Genomic DNA, 24,893 nt, shown 5'->3' with positions numbered 1-24,893 from the left:
TGTGGCTGCTCCCGGGCGTTGATTGGGATCATTTACTGGGCGTTGATTTGGATCAGCCCTCGCGTGCCCATCCCACATCACGTCGGGGACACCACTGGCTCCGGAGAGTTCCCCCAGTTCCTCTGGGCTCGCTCCGGGATCCCCAAAGGATTCCCCCGGGATTGGCGGCGATTCCAGCCGGGAACGCAGATCCCGGGGAGGCTCAGGCCACCGGAAGGGTTACGCTGGCGTAAACCGTCGTGGGCTCCTTGGGGGGCACAAAAACGGGGGGACAAAGGGGTCAGTGAGGCGGCCCGGATGGGGGTGCCCCACGGGCGGGGTTGGGGACGGTCCCCCTTACCTGGGACAACGGGGCGCGTCCCTGCGAGGTTGGGAACTTGGCTGGGGACCGGGGAGCTCCATCGGGGGCCGGGGGTGGCCCGGTGGCCGTGGCGTAGATGGTGGTGCAGGACACGGGGGTGGTGCTGGGGACGGTCCCTTTGGGCTTCTGAGGGAGGAGACAAAGGGTGGGCAGCGACCCGAGGGTCCCCACGGGGCCACCCTGGTCCTGCCACCGCCTTTTCCTGCTGGGGTTGTGCCCAGCGGGGCTTGGAAAAGGGGGAAATCCCGGAGTTTGTCCCCAAAGCCCCCGTGGGACGTTGGGGGTGCAGCAAGTTGTGTCACTCAGATTTATTCCCCCTTTTCTTCACCCTTTTTTTCCTACTTTCTCCCCCTCTTTTTACATTTTCCCCCCTTATCCTCTTTTTTCCCCATTTCCCCCTTTTTTCTCCATTTTTTCCCCCTCACCTGCACCCGCTGCACCTGGGCGTAGATGGTGGCGCTGGCCGGGGTGACCTGGGAGGGGTCCGGGGTGACCTGGGAGGGGTCCGGGTCACCTGTGGGGTGGGAAGGGGTCACACAATCCCAGAATCAGCCAGGTTGGAAAAGAATTCCAAGGTCACCAAGCCCGACCAGTGTCCGCTCACCCCTTGGTCATCCTGAGGAATCTCCAGGAATTCCTCGGATGCCTCCAGGAGTGGCCACTCTGACCCTCCCTGAGTCCCTTCCAAGGCCTGGCCGCCCTTTCCAGGAGGGATTTTCCCAAATTTCCCACCTTGGCACAGCTTGAGGCCGTTCCCTCTTGTCCTGTCCGAATTCCCTGGGATCAAAACCCAAATCCTGCCTGGCAGATCCCAAATTCCCCGTGGGATCAGATCCCACATTCCCCCTGGCAGATCCCAAATTCCCCCTGGATCCCCCGTTTCTCCAGGCTGAGCCCCCCTCAGCTCCCTCAGGAATTCTCCTTTCAGGATTTTCTCTCCCAGAAGCTCATCCTTGCTCCCTCAGGGCGGAGCTGGGAGAGGATCCCAGCGCTGCCAATCCCAATTCCACCCGTGTCCAGCTGCCGTCTCTCGGGACACCGGGTGACCTCGGAATTCTTCCCCAACCTCCGGGATTTTGGGGATCAGCCCCTGGGGACCCCCACCCACTCCGGGACCCCCCAAACTCACATTTGGCTGAGTGGGTGGCCCTGAAGGTGATGATGACCACAATGATGATGACGATGACGATGACACCGAGAGCCACCAGAGGCACCAGGAGCTCTGGCCTCACCCTGGAGACATCTGGAACAGGAGGGGACACACAGGGGAGGTGGCCCCAGGTCACCCCCAGAGCCTTTTGTCACCTCTGTCACCTGATTTTGGGGCTGATTTTTGTCACCTCTGTCGCCTGATTTGGGGCTGATTTCCATCACTTTGTGCCCTGATTTTGGGGCTGATTTTTGTCACACCTGTACCTTAATTTTGGATCTGAATTTTGTCACTTCATCACCAGACTCGGAGGCTGAATTTTTCACCTCTGTCACCTGATTTGGGGTTGATTTGCTGCGGAACAGGAAGCAAAGGGCAGGAAATGCCTCTGAGCTTTCTTTATTTGCCTTATTTGAGCTAAAAACCCACTGGGGGCTGCATTTGGGGCCAGGAAAAGAACCCTAAAACCTCCCTGGCTTTAAGGGGCCTTGAGGACGGAAATATCTTGAATATTCATGGAAATATCTCCAATATCCATAAAAATCTCTCATCTAAAGGGGGATCCCTTTAATCCATAGAAATGCCTCAAATATCCATAGAAATCTCTTGAAATTCCCACCCAAATCCATCAAATTCCTACCCCTGTCCTGACAGCACCGGGACATCTCCAGAGCTCCCTTCCCATCCCACAGTCCTGGGATTCTGGGGTTCCGGGATTCAGAGATTCTGGGAATCTGAGGGTTTGGGATTCTGGGGTTCCAGGATTCTTTGATTCCAAAATTCTGAGATTCTGGTCTTATGGGACTATGGTATTCTGGGTTTCTGGGATTCTAGGATTCTGGGAATATGGGATTCCAGGGTTCTGGAGTTCCAGGATTCCAGGGTTACAGGATCCCAGGATTCTAGGATTCCAGAGTTCTGGAATTCCAGGATTTTGATGTTCCAGGATTCTGGAATTCCAGGATTCCAGAGTTCTGGAATCCCAGGATTCTACGGTTCCGGGATCACAGAATTCCAGGATTCTGGGATTCTGGGGTTCCAGGATTCTGGGGTTCCGGGATCCTAGGATTCTAGGATTCCAGGGTTCTGGAATTTCAGGGTTCCAGGGTTCCAGGGTTCTGGGTTTATAGGATCCCAGGATTCTAGGGTTTCAGGATTCTAGGGTTCCAGGTTTCTGGAATTCTAGGATTCTGGGGTTCTGGGGTTCCAGGGTTCTGAGGTACCAGAATCCCAGGATTCTAGGGTTCCAGGGTTCTGTAATTCCAGGATTCTGGGGTTCTGGAGTTCCAGGATTCTAGGGTACCAGGGTTCTGGGTTTATAGGATGCTAGGATATTTGGGTTCCAGGATTCTAGGGTTCTAGGATCCTAGAGTTCCAGGATTCCAGGGTTCTGGAGTTCTAGGTTTCTGGAGTTCCAGGATTCCGGGGTTCGGGGATTCGGGACCTACCCCACTGCTCGGAGGTGCACTGGGACGAGTGGAAGGCTGCTTGGCGACTGCTGACGGGGTTGCTGGCGGTGCAGACGCAGCCGAAGGCCGCGCTCCGCAGGGAGTAGGAGAGGTTCAGGATGCCGCCGCTCCCGGAGCAGATCTCCCCGGTGCCATTGTCCCGGCTGTCCCAGCTGTAGGAAACCTCATCCCCCCGCTCCGAGGAGCAGCGCAGCGCCAGGGAGCAGCTGCCGTTGGAGGATTCCCGATGGAGGATCCGGATGCTGGGATCGGCCACCGGCTCTGGGGAGAGACGGGAATTCCAGGATTTGGGAATGGAGGTGGGTGTTTTCCACCCCTGTGGTCACCGCCCACCCCCCAGAGCTGCTTCCAAGAGGCTGAAAACACCCAGAAAAAAAAAACAGCAGCATCCAGGAAAAGAGCAGGAAATTCCAGAAAAAGGCTGGGAGTATCCAACAGAAAGCCAGGAGATTCCAGCAAAAGGCTGGGATCGGCCTCCAGCTCCGGAAAAAGGAGAAATGGAAATTCCAGGATTTTTTTGGACATCAAAGTGGGCACCACCCACCTCCCTGACCTGCTCCCAAAATGCCAGAATCATCCAGGAAAAGGCCTGGAACATCCAGGAAAAGGCCAGGAACATCCAGGAAAAAGTCTGGAACCTGCAGGAAAAAGCCAGGAACATCCAGGAAAAGGCCTGGAACATCCAGGAAAAGGCCTGGAACCTCCAGGAAAGGGCCAGAATAATCCAGAAAAAAGCCAGAATCATCCAGGAAAAGGCCTGGGACATCCAGGAAAAAGCGTTGACCACCATCACGGCGATTCCCAGAGGATTTTTTTACCGAACACTTCCAGCTGGATCTGCCAGACCTCCTCGTCCGGCCCCTTGCTGACGCTGTACTCGTAGAGCCGCCGGTCATCCCGGCTGGTGTTGAGGATTTCCAGGGAAAAGTCCTCCTTGTGGAAGCGCATCCGCTCCGGCTCGTACTCCGTGTAATTCCCGCCAGAAATCTTCAGCAGGAATTTCTTCTTCAGCGGCTCCTCCATGATTTTTTTCCAGGAGGCTTCCCCGAATTCCTTGGTGCATTCCCGGAGCTTGCGGGGGATCCGCAGGAGCGTCGCCTCCCCCAAAATTCCCAGCACCTTTTCCCTGGCTCCAATCCCTGGGAAGAGGAGAGGGAGAAGGGTGGAGGCTTGCGGGGATCGTCCTCATCCCAGCCCTGGAATGGCTGGGATCCGTCCTGATCCCAATCCCAGGAATCTTCTGGGATTGGGTCAGGGATAATGCTGGATCCAGCCTGGTGATCCACAGAAGAAACCTCCAGGTCCAAGGAAGAGACCCCAAATCCAAGAGAGAAACCCCAGATCCAAAGGAGAGACCCCAAATCCAAAGGTGAGAACCAAAATCCAAGACAGAAACCCCAAGTCCAAAGGAGAGACCCTGAATCCAATGGAGAGACCCCAAATCCAAAGGTGAGACCCCAAATCCAAAGGAGTCTCTTTCCCAACTTCAATTATCCTGGAACTTTGGGAATTGCAGCCACCTGGGAGCAGGCTCGGGTACAATTCTCACATTTTCCTTCTGGATGAGGTGGTCCCAGGCTGGTTTTATTTTGGAAAAAAAAATTGAGGGGTTTCATCTCCCACACCCCAGGATTCCCGTGGGAGGAATTTTTCCCCCCAAAACCTCTTTGCTTTTTTTTTTATTCCAAGCCAATGATTCAGAATTTCCTCAATTCAAGTTTTCCTCGATTCAGATTTTCCCTCATTTCTGGGCAAACAAATTTTGTTTTTGTAGGAAATTGTGGGAGGAGGGGGAGGAAGAGGAGGAGGAGGAGCCAAATCTGGAGATCCCAAAAGCGGAGAAGGGTCCCCATTGTGCCACCCCCCCCCCTTTTTCCCAAAGTCTTTTTTCCATCGGTTTTGCCCCGGAAAGGAAAAAAAGGAAGGAAAAGAGAAAGGGGAAAAGGGAAAAGGGAAAAGGGAAAAAGGGGAAAAGGGAAAAAGGAAAATGACCTCCTACTGGTGGAGCCTGGAATTTCAACTGGAACACCAGAGGGAATTTTGCTTTTCCAGACCCCCCAAAACCAGGGATTGGCCCCATTTTCATGGAAGTTGTCCCATGGCAAAGGCTTGGAAGCCGACGGAAGCTCAAGGTCCTTCAACCCAAACCATTCCATGACTTTATTCCTTGGGAATCTCCCAGCCCAGTGACTTGAGCCAATCCTCCAGGAATCTTCCTCTGGAACCTCCCAGCTCCCTCTGGCACTGAATTAATCCCTCAGGGCTCTCACAACCCCACTAAAATTCACCCAAATCCTTCACTTTTCCAGCTGAATCTTTTTCCATCACGTTTTAATCCCTTCCTCCCTCTGGCAGATTTTTAGGGACGCTCCTCACATCCCACCTGGAGCACCTCCTCCCCAAAGCCCCAAACCCCTTCAGATCCACCCCAAAACCCCCACAATTCAGGAAAAACCACCCAAACCCCCCGCCCCCAAAATTGGGGAGGAAACTCTACATACCCCAAAGAGCTCCGAGGGTGAGGAGCAGCCAGAGCCAAGCGCCGGAGCCCATCCCAGGTTCACGGAGCCTCCACCGCTCCGGGGTTCAGGGCAGGTGGTGACAGGAAGACCTTCACCTCCAGGCCTCTCATTTCCTGTTTTTGGAGGGTTGAATGAGTCGAATCTTTGCCTTTTATCCTCTTCGGTCGGAAATTATTCAAAGCACGGGGTTGTGCTTCGTGCCCCAAAAAGCTGCAAGAGAAAAGCAGAAAACGGATTTGGTTTTTCCACCAGAATTCCCTCATCCTGCTGGGGGTCCTCAAACTGCTCTGAAAAAAAAAAAGAGGGAAAATCCAGTTTTGAAGGAATTTCATGGATTTTTCCAGCTCTGGAGAGGTGGAAGCTTCGAAGCGATCCCGCTAAAGGATGTGGGTGGCTCTTTGGAGCATCCCAAAATCTGCTCCATCCCCCCAGGGGTGGGACCACTCAGAAAGGTGAGAAAACCCCAAATTTCCCAGGAATATCCCAGCTTGGAGCTCCATGGGATCCACAGAAGGAGGAGAAGGACGGGAAGTCCCCAAAAACTCACCTGGGAGAAGCCAAATCCTCACTGTTGGTGGATTTGGGTGGATTTGGGATCAGCTGGGGATGAGGATGGTCCTTCCCGGTGGAATGGCTGGGAAAAGCCAGAGAAAATCCAGTCGTGGATCTGCTGCTGGAAAATCTTGGCTGGTTTTGGTGGAAGAGCTTTGAAATCCAAGGATTTTGCCTTTTTCTTTCCCCAAATTTTGCTGCTTTTCCGAATTTTCAGGGTGTGGACAGAGCGGGAATTCCAGGATCTCTGAGGCTGGAGAAGAGCTCCAGGATCCAACAACTCAAGATGTCACCGACTCCCACTTTGCTGTTCCTTGGACACCTCCAGGGACGAAAATTCCAGGATTTCAACCCAAATCCAATCCCAGGATTGGATCACATCCCGCTGCTTTCCAGGGAAGCCCAGCTTGGAGTTTTCCACGAGGTTTTGCTGCCGGGAAATGATTTTTAAACAAAGAAAAAAAACACAAAACCACCCAAAAAACCCCACCCGGAACATCATGTGAGGCTCCTCCTTCCTTGCTCAGAAAGCACCTGATGAGGTAAAAACCCAAAGCCATCATTTCCCAAAAATCAGACTTTTACAGAAAAAAATAGGGATGGGGAAGCGCAGGATGAATTAATCCAGTAAAAACAGTGGTGCTTCCTCCTGGAAACTTCTGGAATGTGAGCTTGGAAGGATTTTGGGGTGGCAAAGTTTTTGGGTCTGGGGTGTTCAGGGGTATTTTGGGATTTTTGGGGTATTTAGGGGTTTTTTGGGCGTGTTTTTAGAGACACAAATCCCACCTGGAATTCCTTTGATCAGGCTGGATTTCTCCATGGATTTCTCCACAGTTCAACCCTCAGGTCCCAAAAGGAAAATTTTCAACCAGGAAATGGTCCAGAAAAGCCAAAAAATGCCCCCCAAAAAGCAATTTTCCCCACCTGGGCTTGGCTGGCATCAGGCAGGAAAAATGAATGAAGTGAAATCATCCAGAAGAAAATTCCTTTTGGGGAGCATTTGTGGGAACAAGGAACATAAAGTGGCAGGGAAAACCCCTTTTAAGTGGAAATAATTACCCTAAATCCTTTCTTCTCCCCATCAACTCATCCTGGAATTTTCTGACTGGAAACTCACCCGATATTCAGCAGCAGGATCAATATTTATTAATTTCCAGAGGTTTTTTGGATATATCCTGGATTTTATAAGTGGAATAAAAGCTCGAAATCTCCACATGGGAATGGACCAAGACCCCAGACAGTACTCGGAATTTTCCAAGGAGGTCCCTGTTGACCCTTGGATGATTCCAGCCTTGGGAATCTTTGCTTAAAGTGGAACATTTTGGGATTTATGGAGGTGAAACCCCTGATTTTCCCCTTTTTTGGGCTGGGTTGGTGGAGCTGGAAGTGTCCCAAACATTTCCACGTTTTTTTTTTTGGAGGCTGAGGGATCATCTCCGTCATTCCCGAGATTTCTTCCCACCCTGCTGGATCCGTGTCCCACCCCCTGGAGCTGGCTCCTCCTCTAAGGGAAAAGGAAAGGATTTTGCCCGCAAAAACGGGGCTGGGGGGAAACATCTCCAAGCTTTTTCCATCATCCCCCGGTCCCCAAGCCGTGGGATGCCCCAGCCCAGGGAAAAATCCAGAAAATCCTAAAAATCTGGTGTCCAGGATGGAATTTAATGTGCAAAGAAACATTTGGGAAGCCAAAACCGACCCCAAACCCTCCCTCGCAGGGAGCACCAAAAAAATGTGGATCCCCCAAAATTCCAGGAAACCCCGGGGCAGGCTTGGATCAGGTCTCCCCGCAGATTTTGGGGCAGGGGATGGGAGGATTTCCAAATGAACTGGGAACGGAACAGTTCCGGTGATTCCATTCCCCGGCACGGCCGCGGGTTTCCGCGCCCGGAGGATTCCGGGGTCATCGTCCGGACGTCGGCCCCATGGTGGTGGAAGGGGAGGAGGTGAGCGGAGATGTCGCCCGCGGGATCCTCAGGCCACGGTGAGCAGGAGGAAGAGGAGGACGAGGGGTCCCAGGGCCACCAGGGCGCTGGGCGTGGCACAGGTGACGGACGAGGACTCATCTGGAGGCAGAGGCAGATCCAGGAGCTCCAGGATGGTCCCCAAATCCCTCCCCAGACCCACCTGGGGCAGAGGGGAAAGGGATCCACCACCCCCGGGATCCACCCTGGGGTTGGGATCTGCTCCCAGGGGAAAAGGGATCATTCGGGGGGCACAGGGACCCCCTGACCCCTCCTGGACTGATTTTTGGGGTTCAGGGACCCCCTGATACCCCAAGGGTTCATTTTTGGGGTTTAGGGACCTCTGGATCCCCTCTGGACTCCGTTTTGGGGTTCAGGGATCCTCTGACACCACAGTGGAGTCAATTTTGGGTGGAATCCAAAATCAGGACAGAGGAACGGCCTCAAGCTGCGCCAGGGGAGGCTCAGGGTGGGAAATTTGGGGAAATTCCTCCTGGAAATGGGGAAAAGGCCTTGGAAGGGTCTCAGGGAGGTTCGGGGTGTCCACCCCTGGAGGTGTCCGAGGAACCCCTGCAGATCCCTCTGGGTGACCAGGAGGGGTCAGCCCCACGTTGGACCAATGACCTCGGAGCTCTTTCCCAACCCAAACAATTTGCGGGATCGCTCTGAAGGTCCCCAGATCCCCCCCCCCCCCCCGAAGCCACTCGGGGGACATCCCAAAGCCCAGGCCACCCTTCCCTGGAGCTGTGTCCGGCCGTGGCCATACCTGTCCAGCTGCAGGGGTGCCGGAAGGTCAGCGAGGCGTTGCTGGAGGACACGGGGTTGCTGACCTTGCACATGTAGGTTTCCACCGCGGGGTTGAAGGAGATCTTCAGGACCGGGCCCTCCTTCACCTGGGGCTTCTGGGGTGGGATCCACTCGTAGGTGACCCCTTGGAGGGCCACAGAGCAGCTCAGGGTGGCATTGCACTGCTGGGGGTCGCCGTTGGTGGTGGCCACCACGCGGGGCTTCGGGACCAGGTCTGCAGGAGAGGCCAGAATGGTACAACGTCCTCCTGGAGCTCTGGGACAATGTCCCCATGAGGTTCTTGGACAACCAGGATATCACACAGTCCCCCTGGGGCTCTGGGACAATGCCCAGGATGTCACAACATCCTCCTGGAGCTCTGGGACAATGTCTCCACCAGGTTCTTGGACAACCAGGATGGCACAACGTCCTCCTGGACCTCTGGGACAATGTCCCCATGGGGTTCTTGGACAACCAGGATGTCACAACGTCCCCTTGAGGCTCTGGGACAATCTCCCAAGGACATCACGACATGCCCAAGCCCTGCCGTGGAGCTCTGGGACAGTTCCCTGTCCCCAAACTCACCGTAGACCTTCAGCTGGACCTTCTCGACGCTCTCCCTGCCCGTGTCATCCTCCAGGTACAGGTGGTACTCGCCGCTGTCCCCGAGGCTCAGGTGACTCATTTTGAGGGTGGTGTTGTCCAGGAGCTCCAGGCGGCCCCGAAAGCGGCTCGGGGGGTAGCTGGGCTCCTCCCCCCGTTTCCAGCTGGCGATTCTCAGCTGGTTTTCCCAGCGCCAGTGGATTTGGGAATATTTTAAGGGATCCTGGGGGCTGCGGGGGTTCAGTAACACCACCCCGCCCACGGCTCCGGTCACGCGCAAGGCTTGGGGCTCGTGTGCCCAGGCTGCCAAAAAAATTGGGGATGGTGGAGTTGGGTCGCTCGTCCTTCCCCAGGTCTCGTCCCACTTGGAATTCCCGACACGTTCAAAAAAATAACTCACATGTTGGAAATAAAATTCAAGTAACTCCGTGCTTTCTGGAGCCCTCTGCACGCAGAGGGGCAGGACCAGGATTCCGAATTTTCCCACCCCCAATTCCTCAGGGATTCATGTTTCCCCTCACCTCCAGTTTTTTTGGGACTTCCTGTGGGACAGTCTGCCCCCCACCCGGGCGTGGCGCCTCCCGTGGGGAGGCCGCCGGTGGTGGCACCTTGTGGGGACAGGGTGGGCTCACCCCGAGGTCCCCAACGCCGCGTCCCCACCCCAGCCCCTCGCCCAGCCCTGTACCTCGCGCGGTGAAGAGGAAGAGGAGGAAGAGAAGGAGGTTCGGCGTCAGCCCTGGCGCCATCTTCTGTCCTCAGTGTCACCTCCACGGGAGGGACAGGGCCAAACCCAGGGTGGGACCCCCCTCAGGGTGGGACCCCGCTCACGGGGCAGCTGGTCCCCAAGGATCCCCAGGGCCAGAGCCCCCCGAGACTCCCCCGAAACCCGGGGCTGGAGGTTCTGAAGGGAAGCGGGGGGAGAGCGCGTGAGGGAGGTTCCTGTTCCGGGCCCAAAACCACACTCTGGGGTGTGACAGTGTCACAAGCATGTCACAGGCAGCCCCCACAGGGACACAGCGCCCCATGGATGCCCCAAATCCCCACTGGCGTGGCCCCGAAGCCCCTCAAATCCTCAACAAAAAGCACCAAAATCCATGAAATCCTCAACAAAAACCACCTGGGGCCTCCAAACCCCCTCAAATCCCCATAAAAGCTACCCAGCCTCCCCAAAAATGCCTCAAATCTCCCCAAATCCATCCAGGAACCCCCATCATTGTCCCGATGGCCATGGGACACCGACCCCAAGGGTCACATCTCCCCCTCACTGTGGGTGACCAGAGTGACCCCAAAGCCCGGGGGAATTTGGGATCTGATCCTGGGGGGAATTTGGGATCTGATCCCAGGGGGATTTGGGATCTGATCCCAGAGGGGATTTGGGATCTGATCCCAGGGAATGGGGCAGGACAAGAGGGAATGGCCTGGAGCTGTGCCAGGGCTGGAAATTTGGGATGATTTTTCCATGGAAAAAGGGTTGGGAAGCAGCGGAAGGGTTCAGGGAGGGTTGGATCCCATCCTTGGAGTGCTCCGAGGGATTCCTGGATGGCCACTGGATGGCCACTGGATGGCCACTGGATGACCACTGGATGAGCACTGGTGGGCCACTGGATGGCCACTCGATGAGCACTGGATGGCCACTGGATGAGCACTGGTGGGCCATTGGATGGCCACTGGATGGCCACTGGATGAGCACTGGATCAGCACTGGATGGCCACTGGATGACCACTGGATGGCCACTGGATGGCCACTGGATGACCACTGGATGAGCACTGGCTGGCCAGGCCGGCCTCGATCCCCGCTCTCTCCCGGCGTTCTCCCCCCAGCCCCAAACAATCCCTGCGGGATTTCCCGGGTTCGCCGCTCCAGCCGCCGCCGGGAGCGGCTGGAATTCCAGCCCGGATTCCTCCCCGCCAGGCGACACTCGGCGCCTTTGTCCCCGCTCCCCGGGGCCACCGCTGTCCCCCGGCTGGCGACAAACGGCCGCCGGCGTCTTCCCACGGGCGGGGGACAGCGAACAAAGGGACCCCCGCGACCCCCGCGGGGCCCGGGCCCGGCCCCGTCCTGCCCCGGGGTCGCCAAAACCGAAACGGGAGAAATGGGAACGGCGAACTGGCGGGCAATTAATCCTGATATGCAAATGAGGGTCATTAGAATAAATTACAGCGCCCCGACGGAGGCATCCGCGCTTGTCCTTTGGGATGAGGAGGGGCTGGAGCTGCGCCAGGGATGGATTTTAGGGGAAATTCTTCCTTTTAGGGGAAAGTTTGGGATGGATTTTAGGGGAAATTCTAAGGTTGGGGGTGGCTGGGATGATCCTGGATGGTCTTTTCCAACCAGGATTTTCCATGATTCCGCGAGATGTCAACCAGGCATTCCCAGTGTCTTTTCCAAAGGGTTTTCCACCCTTTTCCCCAATCCTGAGCTTTTCCTACCCAATCCCGTTCCCACCTGTCCATCAGTGCCGACTACCACGAGCAGAGGAAGGGTTGGAATCACCCCAAAACGCCGGGGAAAAGCGGGAATGCCGCAGTTCCCTAAATTCCCTCCCGGTGGATGATCCCAATTAATGCCTGGTAAATTATCCCAATTAATGCCCGGTTAATGATCCCAATCAACGCCCGGGAGCAGCCACGAGGATTTCTGGGATGAGGGAGAGGAGGCGCCACCCCTTTCCATCCCAATCCCAAAGAAAACCCCAATCCTGGGGTCACCTCTCCCACCCCATCCCCACACGGAATTCCAGCCCGGAATTCCCGATTCCCAAAGAAATTCCCTCTCCCTCCCCAGGCCCGAGGTGTAATCCAGGCTCTAATCAGCCAATTAATTATTTAAATAGGATCATTGTGCAGCTCAGCTGTATTTGCACCAAGAAAAAGGAAAAAAAAAAAGGATTGCCAAACTTTCCAAACCCTAAAAGCCCCACAAAATTCCCACTCCCCGCCCATCCTGCCTGTCCAATCCCAAATCCCTTCTGGAGTTTCCCATCCCCAAATCTTTGCTCCAAGGCACAGCTGGGGGTTGAATCTTGGGGGAAAACCCCGAATTTCTGGGTATTTCTATTCCATCGGGTGGGATCCCAGTGGCCACTGGAGTTTCCAGGAGAAGAATTCCACAGGGATGGGAATTCCAGGGTTTTAGGGGCGCTGGTGGCCGGCAGGATTTGGGAAGCCCAGGCGCCTGTAACCCCCATTATCCTGCGAGGAAACAGGTGGCATTTGGGACATTTTGGGGATGTTTTTGATCCCAAAAAAAACCCCGCGGATTCTCCATTACCTCCAAGTAGGCGGTGGAGACCAAAGCTCGATCCAGCCTCTTCCTCTTGATGGAGGAAGGCTGCTTGAAAAAGGAGGGAAATTCCCATTAGGAAAAGCGGGATGACGATCCCAAAACCTCGGGGGATGCGAATTTGGTGTCCCCGAGGCTTGGGGACGCTCCATGGCAGCCTCACCCTCTGACCGAACTGGACCGTGGAGTAAATGGTGAAATTCCCGGGTTCCTCCCCGTGTCTGGGGTGCTCCTGCCAGGGAAAAAGGGTCGGGATGCACAAAAAAAAAAAGGGAATTTTGGGATGAAAAGTAGATCCAGCCTGGGAATCAGCTGGGATCCCACGGGAATGACCCTACCAGTGTCCTGGGAGTGACCACGGCGTAGATGGTGGCTCCTTCCTGGGTGGCCTCGCTGGTTCCAGCCTGGGGACACCAAAAAAGCCGGGAATGGTTGGAAGGATCCACTTGGAGTTCCCGGAATTCCCACGTGGAGGGAAGTTCCCCACGGGAAGCGCGGCCAGGCCTGGGAACTGCCCGAGGTTTGGGTTCCCAGTCCTGGAAGTGTCCGAGGAATGGCCGGACGCTGAGTGACCAGGCTGGGGTCAGGCCCAGGGTGGACTGGAGGACCTTGGAGGGTTTTTCCGACCCCAAAATTCCCAGATATTGGGTGGGAAGGGACATTCCCGGCACTCACGGGGTCCTGGTGGGGTTTCTTCTCTCCCACCTCAGCATAGATGGTCAGCGGCTGCTCCGGGGGTCCCGGGGGGGTTCTGGGCGTCTCTGCGGGGTCAGAATGCCAAAATTGGGGTTCCAAGGGTCAGTGTGGGGTCAGAATTCCCAGATTTTGGTGTTCCAAAGGTCAGTTGGGGTCAGAACCCCCAAATATGGGATTCTGCCCCAACATTCCCGACAAACCTTCCTGGGAATTCTTCCTCCTCTTCCTCCACCAGCAGCAGCTGCCCACGAGGAGCAGGGTCAGCCCCACGGCCACGGCCACGGCCAGCGGGGTCCAGTGGCTGAAATTCCCTGGAATTCCTGGAAAAGAATCCCAGAATCCTGGAACTGGGCTGGGATTTGGGGTCCTTTCCCACCGGAACCATCCCAGGATTCCCTGAATCCCGAAAATGATATTTTTGCCTTATATAGAATAAAAAGTGTATAAATAATTATGGATTAAGGATATAAAAATGAGTTTGTGTTTTATATGTAAAGAATTGTGGTTTAAAAAAATAATAAATAAGTATAAATAATAAGTAATAATAAATAAGCATAGTTATATATATTAGTACATATTTTATAAAAAAATAAGTGTAGATTTTGTACAGATAAAGGTTTATTTCGTACAGGTAAATAAGTATGCTATATGAGAAAATAAGTGTGGATTTTATATATAAAAATAAGAATATCTTACATAATAAAAAGTATATTTATATATAAAAATAAGTACAAACTATACATATAAATAAATGAATTATAAAATAAATATATATTATATATGTAAGTATATATTTTAGATATAAATGGGTTTTATATAAGTACAGATTTTACATAGAATACAAACAAAAATTACACAAGAAAATTAAATATATTAATATTTATATTATTGATATATTCGTATAATATATATTGATATAAGTAATATATATTTATTTATATATTATGATATATTAAATACATTTGTACGTATATTACACACAAAAATTAAATCCGGAATTCTACATTTTCCATCTACACAAACGAGTTTTGGCCACAATTCTTCTCCCACTTGTGGCCTCTGAAGGCTGGAACGCTCAGCTCCACCCCGGTGGGTCCCTCCCGGCTCCCTGGAGTCCCGGGCCCCACGGGGAGATCACCTGGGCAGGTGAGCTGGGCGCGGGCCGCGCTCCACCCCGCGGGGTTGCTGACGTTGCAGAGGCAGATTTGGGGTTCCGCGCCCTCGGGGAGCCTCCGGATCAGCCGGGAGGGGATCCCCGGGACCTCCCCCGGGATCTCCCCCGGCGCATCCCCGGGACAGGCCCAGCTGTAGGAGACGTTCCCGGGGCTGGAGCAGAGCAGGGCCAGGCGGCACCAGCCCCGGTCCCGCTGCAGGATTTGGGATTTCAGCTCCGGCTGCGCGATGGGCTCTGCGGGGACAGCGAGGGTGGCAGGGACAGGGGACAGGGGGACACGGGGACACGGGGGCACAAGGACCCAGCCACTCACCCCACACGGACACTCGGAAGCACTGAGAGAAAAACCCTGCGGAATTCTCGAACTCGGCCCTGTAGAGCCCGTTATCTGCTCTGTGAGCCGGGGAGATGCACAGGGAGAGGTTTTCCCGCTGGAATTGCGCTCTCCCTTGCAAAGCCACATTGGGATAGGACACAGTTCCATCCCTGGTGGCCCTCAGGATCTGCTGCCGTGTTGCTGAATCAATTTCCACTATCCATTTGACCTGTGTCCACACCCACGGGGGCTCCTCCGGCACCAGGCACAGCGATCCTCCCGCGGCCACCACTCGGTTTTGGCATTCCGGGGATCCTAAACCAGAGCCCCGCGTCAGGCTGTGACCCCAGGAGAGGCTCCGCGGCTCCGGAGGGGACCCGGTCACTGCTGGGGCAACCCCTGGGCCACACCTGCAGCCTCCACCAAGGCGACTCCTGGCCCCAGGGGCCCATTCCCCTCCCCATCCCAAAATTTCCCCTCTCTCCCTGTTATCCCAGCCTGGTTCTGTGTCTGTTCCCCATCCCAAATCCCATCATCCCAGCCTGGTTCTGTGTCTGTTCCCCATCCCAAATTTCTCTCTCATTATCCCAGACTGGTTCTGTGTCTGTTCCCCATCCCAAATTTCTCTCTCATTATCCCAGACTGGTTCTGTGTCCGTTCCCCATCCCAAATTTCTCTCCCATTATCCCAGACTGGTTCTGTGTTCGTTCCCCATTCCAGGGGTTCTCCTCTCTCCCGTTATCCCAGACTGGTTCTGTGTCTGTTCCCCATTCCAGGGTTTCAGGGGTTCCCCTCTCTCCACACCACTCCACACCACCCCAGGGCCCGTCCCCCCTCCCAATCCCAAGGAATTTCACCCCCTTCCCCCTTTCCTCTCAACTTTCTGGGTTTCTCTTCTCGAGAGCAGCCCCGGATGTGGAAGGCCCCCAAAATAAACCCCGTGGAACATCCGGAGGGCCGACGCCGCTTCCTGGGGCTCCGTGTGGTCAGGGCGGCTCTGGGGGCACCTTTGCATGGCCCAGGCCCCCAAAATCCCCCCTTCCCGGCGCCAATCCCACCCTTCCCGGGGTGTTTTCCGCCGGGAAATTCCTCCCCGGGTGCATCCAGAGCCACCGGCTTTGCTCTGGAAGCTCCCGAAGTTCCAGCGGCTCCAGCTCCAAGCTGGCTCCGGGCAGAGCTGCAGGTTCCCGAGGCTCGGGAAATTCGGGAATTCCAGGGGCTGGATCAGGGAGAAGCGGGAAATCCTTCCCGGGATTATGGATCAGTGGGACCTGCGGGGTGTGGAAAGGGCTTTCCCCCGCTGCTCCAGGGCCCAAAATTCCTGCAGGACACGGGAATTGGCTTTTCCTGCTGCTCCGGGGGGTGTGAGGGGGTCCCCAGTTCTCCTGAGGGGGTGGGCAGAAAGGGGGATCCGGGAAAAATTTGGGATTTGGGATCTGATCCCAGGGAATGGAACAGGGCAAGAGGGAACAACCTCGAGCTGTGCCAGGGCTGGAAATTTGGGAAAATCCCTCCTGGAAAAGAGAAAAGGCTTTGGAAGGGGCTCAGGGAGGGCTGGATCCCCAGCCCTGGAGGTGCCAGAGGAATTCCTGGAATTCTAGGGCTTGGTCCCAGCCTGGGCTCGATGACCTCGGAGCTCTTTCCCAACCTCGAAAATCCTGGGATTCTGCAAATCCTGGAGCTGTCAGGAAAACAGCGAGGCCAAACCCCGCCAAGGCGTGGCCAGAAGGTGCTCCAGGCACCTGGAGGTGCTCCAGGGCCGATCCATCTCCCAAATCCCGCTGTTTCCCTGCTCCCCACACCCCGACGTCGCTGCTTTCAGGGGAAAAAAAGACCCTCGGCCAGAACCAGCCGCCGCAAAATCCCGGGCAAGCGGGGCAGCGCTGGTTCGGCAGAGGGATTTGAGTTTGGGAAGAGGGAAAGGTCACAGCTGTGGGGCTCGGGAGCTGTCGTGACAGGGAAGTCGCGACTTTCAGCCAAACTCCACTCCCCAAACGCTGCCCAGGAAGGGGAACGGCCCCGCGGCACGGCCCGGCTCGGCTCGGCTTTCCCAGGGCACGGCGGGCTGAGAGAACCGAGGAGAATGCCCCAAAATCCGCCCCCAGCCCCTCTGCACCCCCCCCCCAAGCCCCTCTTTTCGCCGGAATTCCCGAATCGCCGCATCCTCGCTGCCCTCCCCAGCCCCGCGCCCCCTCCTCACCTCGGCTCCCAGCCAGGCCCAGCAGCAGCGCCAGCAGCGCCGGGGGACAGCGGCGACCCCCGGGCGGGGACATCTCGGAGCGGCGCCCCCGGAGCGGCCGCGGGAGGCGCGGGGACCCCTCGGGGCTGGCGAGTGCCCGGCGGGGACTTCCTCTGCCCCGGCTCTGTGCGGCTCCTTCCTCCTCCTCCTCCTCCCCCTCCTCCTCCTCCTCCCCCAGGCCACCCCTCTGGCAGAGGGGACAAGGGCATGTCGGGGGTGCGGCGCTCTCAGCCCCAAAACTCGGAGGGAATGAATTTTAATTGCCCCGGGAGGGCGCGGGTTTTTGGGGCAGTTTTGCTTTCCCTTTGCCGCCAGCGCCGGGGACACTCGGGGACATCGCGATGGCTCCGATGTCCCCAGCTCGGACACCCCAGCAGGAGGGTCGGGACCTTTGGGGAGGAATATCCAACCCCAAAAGGCACTTTCCAGCCACAAAATCCCCGTTCCGTCCCCAAAAATCCTCCCCGTTCTAACCCAAAATCCACCTCATTCCAGCCCCAAAATCCTCCCCGTTCCAGCTCCAAAATCCTCCTCCTTCCAGCTCCAAAATCCTCCTCTTTCCAGCTCCAAAATCCTCCTCTTTCCAGCTCCAAAATCCTTCTCCTTCCAGCTTCAAAATCCTCCTCTTTCCAGCCCCAAAATCCTTCTCCTTCCAGCCCCAAAATTCTCCTCCTTCCAGCTCCAAAATCCTCCTCTTTCCAGCTCCAAAATCCTTCTCCTTCCAGCCCCAAAATTCTCCTCCTTCCAGCCCCAAAATCCTTCTCCTTCCAGCTCCAAAATCCTTCTCCTTCCAGCCCCAAAATCCTCCTCCTTCCAGCTCCAAAATCCTTCTCCTTCCAGCCCCAAAATTCTCTTCCTTCCAGCTCCAAAATCCTTCTCCTTCCAGCTCCAAAATCCTCCTCCTTCCAGCCCCAAAATCCTTCTCCTTCCAGCTCCAAAATCCTCCTCCTTCCAGCTCCAAAATCCTCCTCCTTCCAGCTCCAAAATCCTCCTCCTTCCAGCTCCAAAATCCCCGTTCCAGCCCCAAACCCTCCCCGGGTTCCCAGACGAGCGGTTTTTATGGGATTTGCTGCCCCAGCCACCCCCCGCAGCCCCATCCCCGCCCAACCCCGCGCTCCCGAGCCGGCAGGGAGGCAAAATCCAGGGAATTCTTTGCAAACCAAAGACCGGGAGGTGGCAGCAGGAGACCGCGAGCGGCCGGGGGGTCCCCGAACCCCCCCCCCACCAAATCCCAAATCCCTCCGGGAAAGGAGGAGCCGGGATGCAGCTGCGCCTTGTGGGGTGCCCGAGCCTCCCCCAGCCCCAAATAAAATCCTGGAACCGTGTCCGAGCTGGTTCAGATGGGAAGAGTCAGGATGGGACAGGATCCCAAAACCCCAGAATCCTGGGACCCCAGAACGCCAAAATCCCAGAATTCCAGAACCCCAAAATCCCAGAATTCCAGAACCCCGAAATCCCAGAATTCCTAAATTCCAGAACCCCAAAATCTAAGCATTCCAGAACCCCTAAATCTCAGAATCCCCTAATTCCAGAATCCCAGAATTCCCGAATTCTGGAACCCCGAAATCACAGAATTCCAGAATCCCAGGATCCAAGAATCCAAAGATCCCAGGACCCCATAATTCCAGAACCCCAGGATTTATGAGGAATTCCGGGAAGGGATGTTGGAAAACGCACATTCCAAACCCAGGGGTTTGATGGGGGGAAAAAAGGGGGAAAATCCGGGTTTTTCCAGGCTCCATCCACCCGCCAGCGACGTTCAGCTTAACAGCTAACTGTTGATGCGGGGATTCATTAGTGCGGTTTCATTAATTAATTAATTCGGAGTCATTGAGTGGTCGCCTCCCGGTGAATCGCTTAGCGGGGACATGGCGTGGTCCCGTGCTAGTCCCGGCCGCAGATGTCGCCCTGGTGGCCACTTCTGTCGCCTTGGTGGCCACCTCCATCGCCCTGGTGGCCACCTCTGTCCCTGGTGGCCACCTCTGCCCCACGGGCGGGTAAAACAAAGGCCCAGACAAAGCCGAGGAGATTTGGGGGATGAGGAGGAGGAGATGAAGGGGATGAAGGGGATGAAGGGGATGAAGGGGATGAAGATCCTGGGCACAGCCAAGCCCACGGAGTGGCCTCGGGAGCCAGATCCCGGCCGGAGCTGCTCCCCAAAAGTCCAGGATTTCGGGAGGAATTCCCACCGGGAAGGGCTTTGTCCCCTTTTCCTGGGCCACCAGAGCCCACCAGTGCCCACCAGTGTCCAGCACCCACAGTGACCAGTGCCCAGTGCCCCCCAGCGTCCCCCAGTGCCCCCAGCGTCTCCCCAGAGCCCACCAGTGCCCCCCATTGCCCCCCGGTGCCCCCAGTGTCCCCCAGTGCCCCCAGCGTCTCCCCAGTGCCCCCCAGTGCCCCCCAGTGCCCCCCAGCGTCCCCCCAGTGCCCCCCAGTGCCCCCCAGCGTCCCCCAGCGTCCCCCCAGTGCCCCCCAGTGCCCCACAGCATCCCCCATTGCCTCCCAGTGCCCCCCAGTGCCCCCCAGTGTCCCCCCAGTGTCCCCCCAGTGCCCCCAGGGCCCCACAGTGCCCCCCAGTGCCCCCAGGGCCCCCCAGTGTCCCCCAGCCTTCCCCAGTGCCCCCCAGTGTCCCCCATTCCCCCCCAGCGCCTCTCAGCGCCCCCCAGTGCCCCCCAATGCCCCCCAGCGTCCCCCCAGTGCCTCCCAGTGTCCCCCATTGTCCCCCAGTGCCCCCCAGCCCTCCCCTCCGTCCCCTGCCCGCGCTGCCGGGATTTGGCAGCAATCCCCGAGGAGCCCCGGCGTCCTCCTGGGGCTGGAGAGGCTTTTCCTGGGGAACGGAGCTCCTGCAAATCCCGGCTCCGGCAGGGAGATAATTCCCGCGGGATGGAGGCCGGGGATTTGGGAATTGATTTCTGGGGGGGGGGGGGGAAATGGAAAAAATTTAAAGAAGGGATCCCGAAGAGCTGCACTTGGGTGGGAAGGGCTGGAGCCGAGGCTCCTCCAGCCCGGCTGCCCCTTCCCCTGCGGAAATGCTCCCCAGAATCCTAAAAAAACCACGGAAGTCATGGGATTCCTCCTCTCCATCCTAATTCCGGGGCTGCAGCTCCCCAGGGAATCCCGACGGAGATCCTGGGGCTGGCCAGGAGTGTTCGCCTTGGCCACCCCAAGGATCCTCTTGGCCATCCCAAAGATCTTCCTCATCCATCCCAAATGTTTTCCTCATCCATCCCAAGGATCCTCCTTGGCCATCCCAAAGATCTTCCTCATCCATCCCAAATGTTTTCCTCATCCATCCCAAGGATCCTCCTTGGCCATCCCAAAAATTCAGTTCCAGGATTGGGTCCGGGATTTTGGGACTGGGGAGCGGCTGGGACCCTGTGGTGTGGGGGACTCGTTCGACACTTCCCAACGTCGGGATTTGGGATCCAGTGATGGGATTTGGGATCCAATGTCGGGATTTGGGATCCAATGTCAGGATTTGGGATCCAACACCGGGATAATGGACCAAACATTGGGAAAATGGGCCCAAAATTGGGATTATGGGCCAAACACTGGGATAACGGATCAAACAACGGGATAAGGGACCCAACACCGGGATAATGGGCTGAACACCGGGTTAACGGACCGAACACTGGGATAATGGATCAAACATCAGGATAAGGGACCCAACACCGGGATAACGGATCGAACATCGGGATAACGGATCGAACATCGGGATAACAGATCAAACATCGGGATAACGGATCAAACACCGGGATAACGGATCAAACATCGGGATAACAGATCAAACACCGGGATAACGGATTGAACATCGGGATAACGGATCAAACATCAGGATAACAGATCAAACATCGGGATAACAGATCAAACACCGGGATAACGGATTGAACATCGGGATAACGGATCGAACATCGGGATAACGGATCGAACATCGGGATAACGGACCAAACACCGGGATAACGGCTGCAGCTGTCCAGGCCATGACGCCTCCTCCTCCCACTCTTCCCAGGTTTTGGGGTCTCCGCTGCCTCTCCCGGCCCCACAGTGCCCCACGCGCGGCTCCTGAGTGCGGACACAGCGGCTTGTCCCGATCCGTCAGCACATTCCCGGCTCCTCCCTGACCCCTGACTTCCTCCTCCTCCTCCTCCTCACATTCCTGGCAGTGGGGGCAGCTCCGGGGCCTCTCCCGCTCCGGGGCCCCTCGAGCAGAGAATTCGGGTGGATTTGGGGGAAAATCCACGAAAACCGCACGGGCACGGCGATGTCCCAGCCCGGGTTCCCTCACGGGTGGTTCCCAGGGGATCCGTTTTAACAAAAATCCGATCTTTTCATCCCTTTTTGCTGCAGCCCATCTCGGGCGCTCTGGGGCTGGAAGCTTCCGGTGCCCCCCGGGAATCTGGGAATTCCTGGGGCTGGGGATCCACGGAAAACAGAGGAGGGAGCTCTGGTGTGTCCCGGGAATGTGCGGCCGCCGGGACAGGGCCCGGGATCGCAGCCAGGGCAGGGGAAAAAAAAAAAAAAAAAGTTTGGAAATCCCCGGGAGAGAGGGGAAAAAATGGTCTTTTCCATGGAAAAAAATCTGGGAAGGATTTCTGCTGCTCAAAAAATCTGCTCTCCGGCCCCCCTGGCCCAGCTCCGGGCTGGGTCGGGCGCCGCTTCCCGTTTTTCCCAGGTTTCCTCCAAATCCCTCCAGGCGGAAAAAAAAAAAATCTATTTAAGATTAAAGGAAAAAAAAAAAAAAAAGAGAAAAAAAGGAGAGAGAGAGAGAGAGAGAGAGGGAGGGAGAAAAAAGAAAAATCTCAAAAAGAGGAACGGGGTGGGGGGAAAAAAAAATCCAGCCCTGAAAAAATTCCGGGAAGATGGAGGAGCTCCCGCACACACGCGTGGCCAGATGTGCGCAGACGGGACCAGATGTGCACGCGCGCGTCTCCAGGTGTGTCCAGGTGTTCCGAGCCGTGGCCAGATGTGCACGCAGGAGCACAACCCCGGGGCGGATGCGCGCCCCAAAATGCAGATGTGCACCCCAAAAATGCAGATGTGAGCCCCAAAATGCAGATGTGCGCCCAACACGTGTGCAAACCCGGGCGAGGCGTGAGGGCAGCTGTGCATGAACACCCCAGGACAAACATTTACACCCCAAAACACACATTTACACCCCAAAACACGCTCACACACCCCAAACTTGTGTGTGCACACCCCAAACCACACGTTTACACCCCAAAGCACACATGCACACCCCAAAACACAAACGCTCGCACACCCCAAATCCCTGCTCGCATACCCCAAATCCCCCTGGCTCGTCCCAAATCTCCGCTCGCCTGCCCCAAATCCCCCTTGCTCGCCCCAAATCCCCCTTGCACGCCCCAAATCCCCGCTTGCTCGCCCCAAATCCCCCTCGCACACCCCAAATCCCCCTCGCACACCCCAAATCCCCCTCGCACACCCCCAAATCCCCCTCGCACACCCCAAATCCCCCTCGCACACCCCCAAATCCCCCTCGCACACCCCAAATCCCCCTCGCCCGCCCCAAATCCCGCTCGCCCGCCCCAGCGCGCATTCGCGCGCCGCCCCACAGACGCTCCCCCGCGCAGCCCCACGCGTGACACGCGCGCACGTCCCCGCTCTCCCCCTCCTTCCCTCCTTCCCTCCCTCCCTCCCTCCCTCCTCCTCCTCCTCCTCCTCCTCCTTCTCCTTCTCCTCCCCCCGCGCTCGCAGCTCCCTCTCCCCCGTCCTCGCCCCCCCGGCCCGCCCCCCGCCCGCCCCGCCCCCGCCGCCGCTCGCTCGGGGCTCGGCGCGCAGCGGAGCCGCCGGAGCTCCGTGGCCCTTCCCGGCCCCTGCCCGGCCCCGGCCCGGCCGGGCCAGGCTCCCCGAGAGCGCTGCCGGTACCGGGGGCGGCGCGGGGCCGAGAGGGGCGGCGATCACCGGCCCCGAACCCCCCCCGGACCCCCGGGACCCCCGGCGGGCCCTGCCCCGGAGCGCGGCCGCCGCCACGGGACGGGAGCATGCGGATCCTCCTCCTGTGCCTGCTGACTCTCGCCGGGACCCGCGGGCAAGGTGGGCACCGCCGCGGGCGAGCGGGCACCGGGCGGGGGGCGCCGGGATCGGGGACCGCGCGCTGGGAGGGCAGCGGGAGCGGGACCGGGAGCGGGACCGGGAGCGGGAGCGGGAGCGGGCAGCGGGCGGGGGCAGCGGGGCCGCCCCGGAGCGCCGTTCCCAACTCCGCGGGCAGCGCTCCAGCCCCGCTCGCCGCCGGTCCCGCCCGTTCCCGGAGGGATGAGAGCGGCTCCGGCCGGGACCGGGGCTCGGAGGGGTCCCGGGGGGTTCTGGCGGTGCTGGCGGGCCCGGGGTCGGTGCTTGTGGAGCCGCCGTTGTGCTACCGGAGGGTTCGGATGGAATCGCGGCCGGTTCGCCTCAATCGCGGGCCCGGTTTTGCCAAATCCTGGGGTGGGTTCTCGTGGATTCCCCCGATCCAGGACCGGAGGAACCCGGTGGAACCGGGCCCGGTTCTCCCAACCCCCAGGGCTGGGTCTCCTGGACCCCCCCCCTTCGGTACCGGGGGGTCCTGATGGAACCGGGCCGATCCTCCTGGATCACCCCGTCCGGTACCGGGGGGTCCCGGTGCAACCGGACCCGGTTCTCCCAAACCCCAGGGCTGGTTCTCGTGGCCCACCCCCCTCCGGTACCGGGAGATCTCGGTGGGACCGAGCCCAGTTCTCCCAAAGCCCAGGGCTGGTTCTCCTGGACCCCCCCTTCCCTACCGGGGCGTCCTGATGGAACCGGGCCCGGTTCTTCTGGACCACCCCCCTCCGGTACCGGGGGTCCCGACGGAACCGGGCCCGGTTCTCCCCCCGCGGTGCCGCTCCGTTTCCCCGGTTCCGGCCCTGTCGGAGCCCCCGGAGCGGGACCGAGGTTTCGGGCCCCCCATCCCGATGTGGGTCCTGGGTCCCCATCCCGGTGCTCGGGGCCGGTTCCGGTGGGCAGCGCTGGCCGGGCCGGGGGGGGGAGTCGGGGACCCTGGGGTCAAACGGGACCCCCGGGGGGACGGGGGGGGACAGGGCTGAGGGTGATGGGGGGACTTGACCCGGCCGGGGGGGGGGGTGGGGGGGGGTCCGTGCGTCCGTCCGTCCGTCCGTGCGTCCGTGGCGAGTGCAGGGGCCACCTCCGGGGGGACCCCAGGACCCCAACCCAGGCATTCCTTGGAAAAGGGTCTGGGGGGAGCCCGGAGCAGCCTTTGCCCACCCCCACCCCCTCAGAGCCCCCACCCGCGATGGGGGTGGGGAACAACCCAACCCTCCCCCCCACCACCACCCCCCAAAACCCGCGCTGTGCCCTCCCCGGGGGAAACTGAGGCACGGGGAGCTGCTCTGCCAAGGTCACGCTGAGGAAAAGCTGGGGGCTTGGGGGGTGGGGGGGGCAGAGGGTCCCCAAAACCTCTCGGAGGGAAGCGGGGGGCACCCCCATCCCCGCGGGGAGTTTTGGGGGGGTCTCCCCGCGTCCGCAGGGCCGGGGCCGGGCTGTGCCCCGCGCCCGGGCAGCCCCAGCGCGGCCTCCGGCTCTTCCCAGCTGCAAAATCCAATCTAATTTTTAATTAAGGGGGCGGCGTTGCTAAGATGCCAGGAGGAGAGAGGGGAAGGGAGGAAAAAAAAGGGGGAAAAAAGGAAAAAACACCCCAAACCCCCCCCAAAAAAACCCCTCCGGGACCGCGGGGGTTTGAAAAGGAGCGAGCGGAGGGGCCGGGGCAGCACCGGGACCCCCGCGGGGCCGGGGCAGCGCCGGGACCCC

General features: G+C 58.0%; 3 protein-coding genes and 1 long non-coding RNA gene across 4 annotated transcripts; all 4 read right to left on the bottom strand.

Moving 5' to 3' along the window:
• Nucleotides 1–188: 188 nt before the first annotated feature.
• On the bottom strand, nucleotides 189–1,116 carry LOC137463790 (uncharacterized). The gene is made up of 3 exons (XR_010993974.1): nucleotides 787–1,116; nucleotides 341–487; nucleotides 189–247 (listed from the first exon to the last, which is right to left on the bottom strand). It is a non-coding gene; the product is annotated as an uncharacterized lncRNA (long non-coding RNA).
• A 206-nt stretch (nucleotides 1,117–1,322) lies between these two features.
• Nucleotides 1,323–7,147, bottom strand: LOC137463510 (signaling lymphocytic activation molecule-like). The gene is made up of 6 exons (XM_068174747.1): nucleotides 6,050–7,147; nucleotides 5,482–5,789; nucleotides 3,799–4,119; nucleotides 2,960–3,241; nucleotides 1,491–1,604; nucleotides 1,323–1,333 (listed from the first exon to the last, which is right to left on the bottom strand). The coding sequence occupies exons 2-6, from the start codon at nucleotides 5,531–5,533 to the stop codon at nucleotides 1,323–1,325; spliced, it is 780 nt and encodes a 259-aa protein (XP_068030848.1). The 5' UTR covers nucleotides 5,534–5,789; nucleotides 6,050–7,147.
• A 748-nt stretch (nucleotides 7,148–7,895) lies between these two features.
• Nucleotides 7,896–10,150, bottom strand: CD48 (CD48 molecule). The gene is made up of 4 exons (XM_068174746.1): nucleotides 10,090–10,150; nucleotides 9,387–9,839; nucleotides 8,782–9,036; nucleotides 7,896–8,117 (listed from the first exon to the last, which is right to left on the bottom strand). The coding sequence occupies exons 1-4, from the start codon at nucleotides 10,148–10,150 to the stop codon at nucleotides 8,026–8,028; spliced, it is 861 nt and encodes a 286-aa protein (XP_068030847.1). The 3' UTR covers nucleotides 7,896–8,025.
• A 3,361-nt stretch (nucleotides 10,151–13,511) lies between these two features.
• CD244 (CD244 molecule) lies at nucleotides 13,512–17,155 on the bottom strand. The gene is made up of 4 exons (XM_068174857.1): nucleotides 17,073–17,155; nucleotides 14,870–15,187; nucleotides 14,521–14,790; nucleotides 13,512–13,702 (listed from the first exon to the last, which is right to left on the bottom strand). The coding sequence occupies exons 1-4, from the start codon at nucleotides 17,143–17,145 to the stop codon at nucleotides 13,527–13,529; spliced, it is 837 nt and encodes a 278-aa protein (XP_068030958.1). The 5' UTR covers nucleotides 17,146–17,155; the 3' UTR covers nucleotides 13,512–13,526.
• Between the last annotated feature and the right edge of the window lie 7,738 nt (nucleotides 17,156–24,893).

Source organism: Anomalospiza imberbis, chromosome 29 (genome assembly GCF_031753505.1).
Source record: "Anomalospiza imberbis isolate Cuckoo-Finch-1a 21T00152 chromosome 29, ASM3175350v1, whole genome shotgun sequence".
NCBI lineage: Eukaryota > Metazoa > Chordata > Aves > Passeriformes > Viduidae > Anomalospiza > Anomalospiza imberbis.
The sequence above is the reverse complement of the archived record's forward strand: the minus strand, read 5'-3'. Positions and strand labels throughout refer to the sequence as shown.

Coding starts and splice junctions, on each gene's coding strand:
- LOC137463510 (XM_068174747.1), bottom strand. CDS start 5,533: ATGGGCTCCGGCGCTTGGCTCTGGCTGCTCCTCACCCTCGGAGCTCTT. Junction 3,242..3,798: donor GATCCAGCTGGAAGTGTTCG/GTAAAAAAATCC, acceptor GTCTCTCCCCAG/AGCCGGTGGCCGATCCCAGC. Junction 1,605..2,959: donor GTGCACCTCCGAGCAGTGGG/GTAGGTCCCGAA, acceptor CTCCTGTTCCAG/ATGTCTCCAGGGTGAGGCCA.
- CD48 (XM_068174746.1), bottom strand. CDS start 10,150: ATGGCGCCAGGGCTGACGCCGAACCTCCTTCTCTTCCTCCTCTTCCTC. Junction 9,840..10,089: donor CTTCCTCTTCACCGCGCGAG/GTACAGGGCTGG, acceptor AGAGGGCTCCAG/AAAGCACGGAGTTACTTGAA. Junction 9,037..9,386: donor GGTCCAGCTGAAGGTCTACG/GTGAGTTTGGGG, acceptor CCTCTCCTGCAG/ACCTGGTCCCGAAGCCCCGC.
- CD244 (XM_068174857.1), bottom strand. CDS start 17,145: ATGTCCCCGCCCGGGGGTCGCCGCTGTCCCCCGGCGCTGCTGGCGCTG. Junction 15,188..17,072: donor GGGCCTGGCTGGGAGCCGAG/GTGAGGAGGGGG, acceptor GCTCTGGTTTAG/GATCCCCGGAATGCCAAAAC. Junction 14,791..14,869: donor CTTCCGAGTGTCCGTGTGGG/GTGAGTGGCTGG, acceptor CTGTCCCCGCAG/AGCCCATCGCGCAGCCGGAG.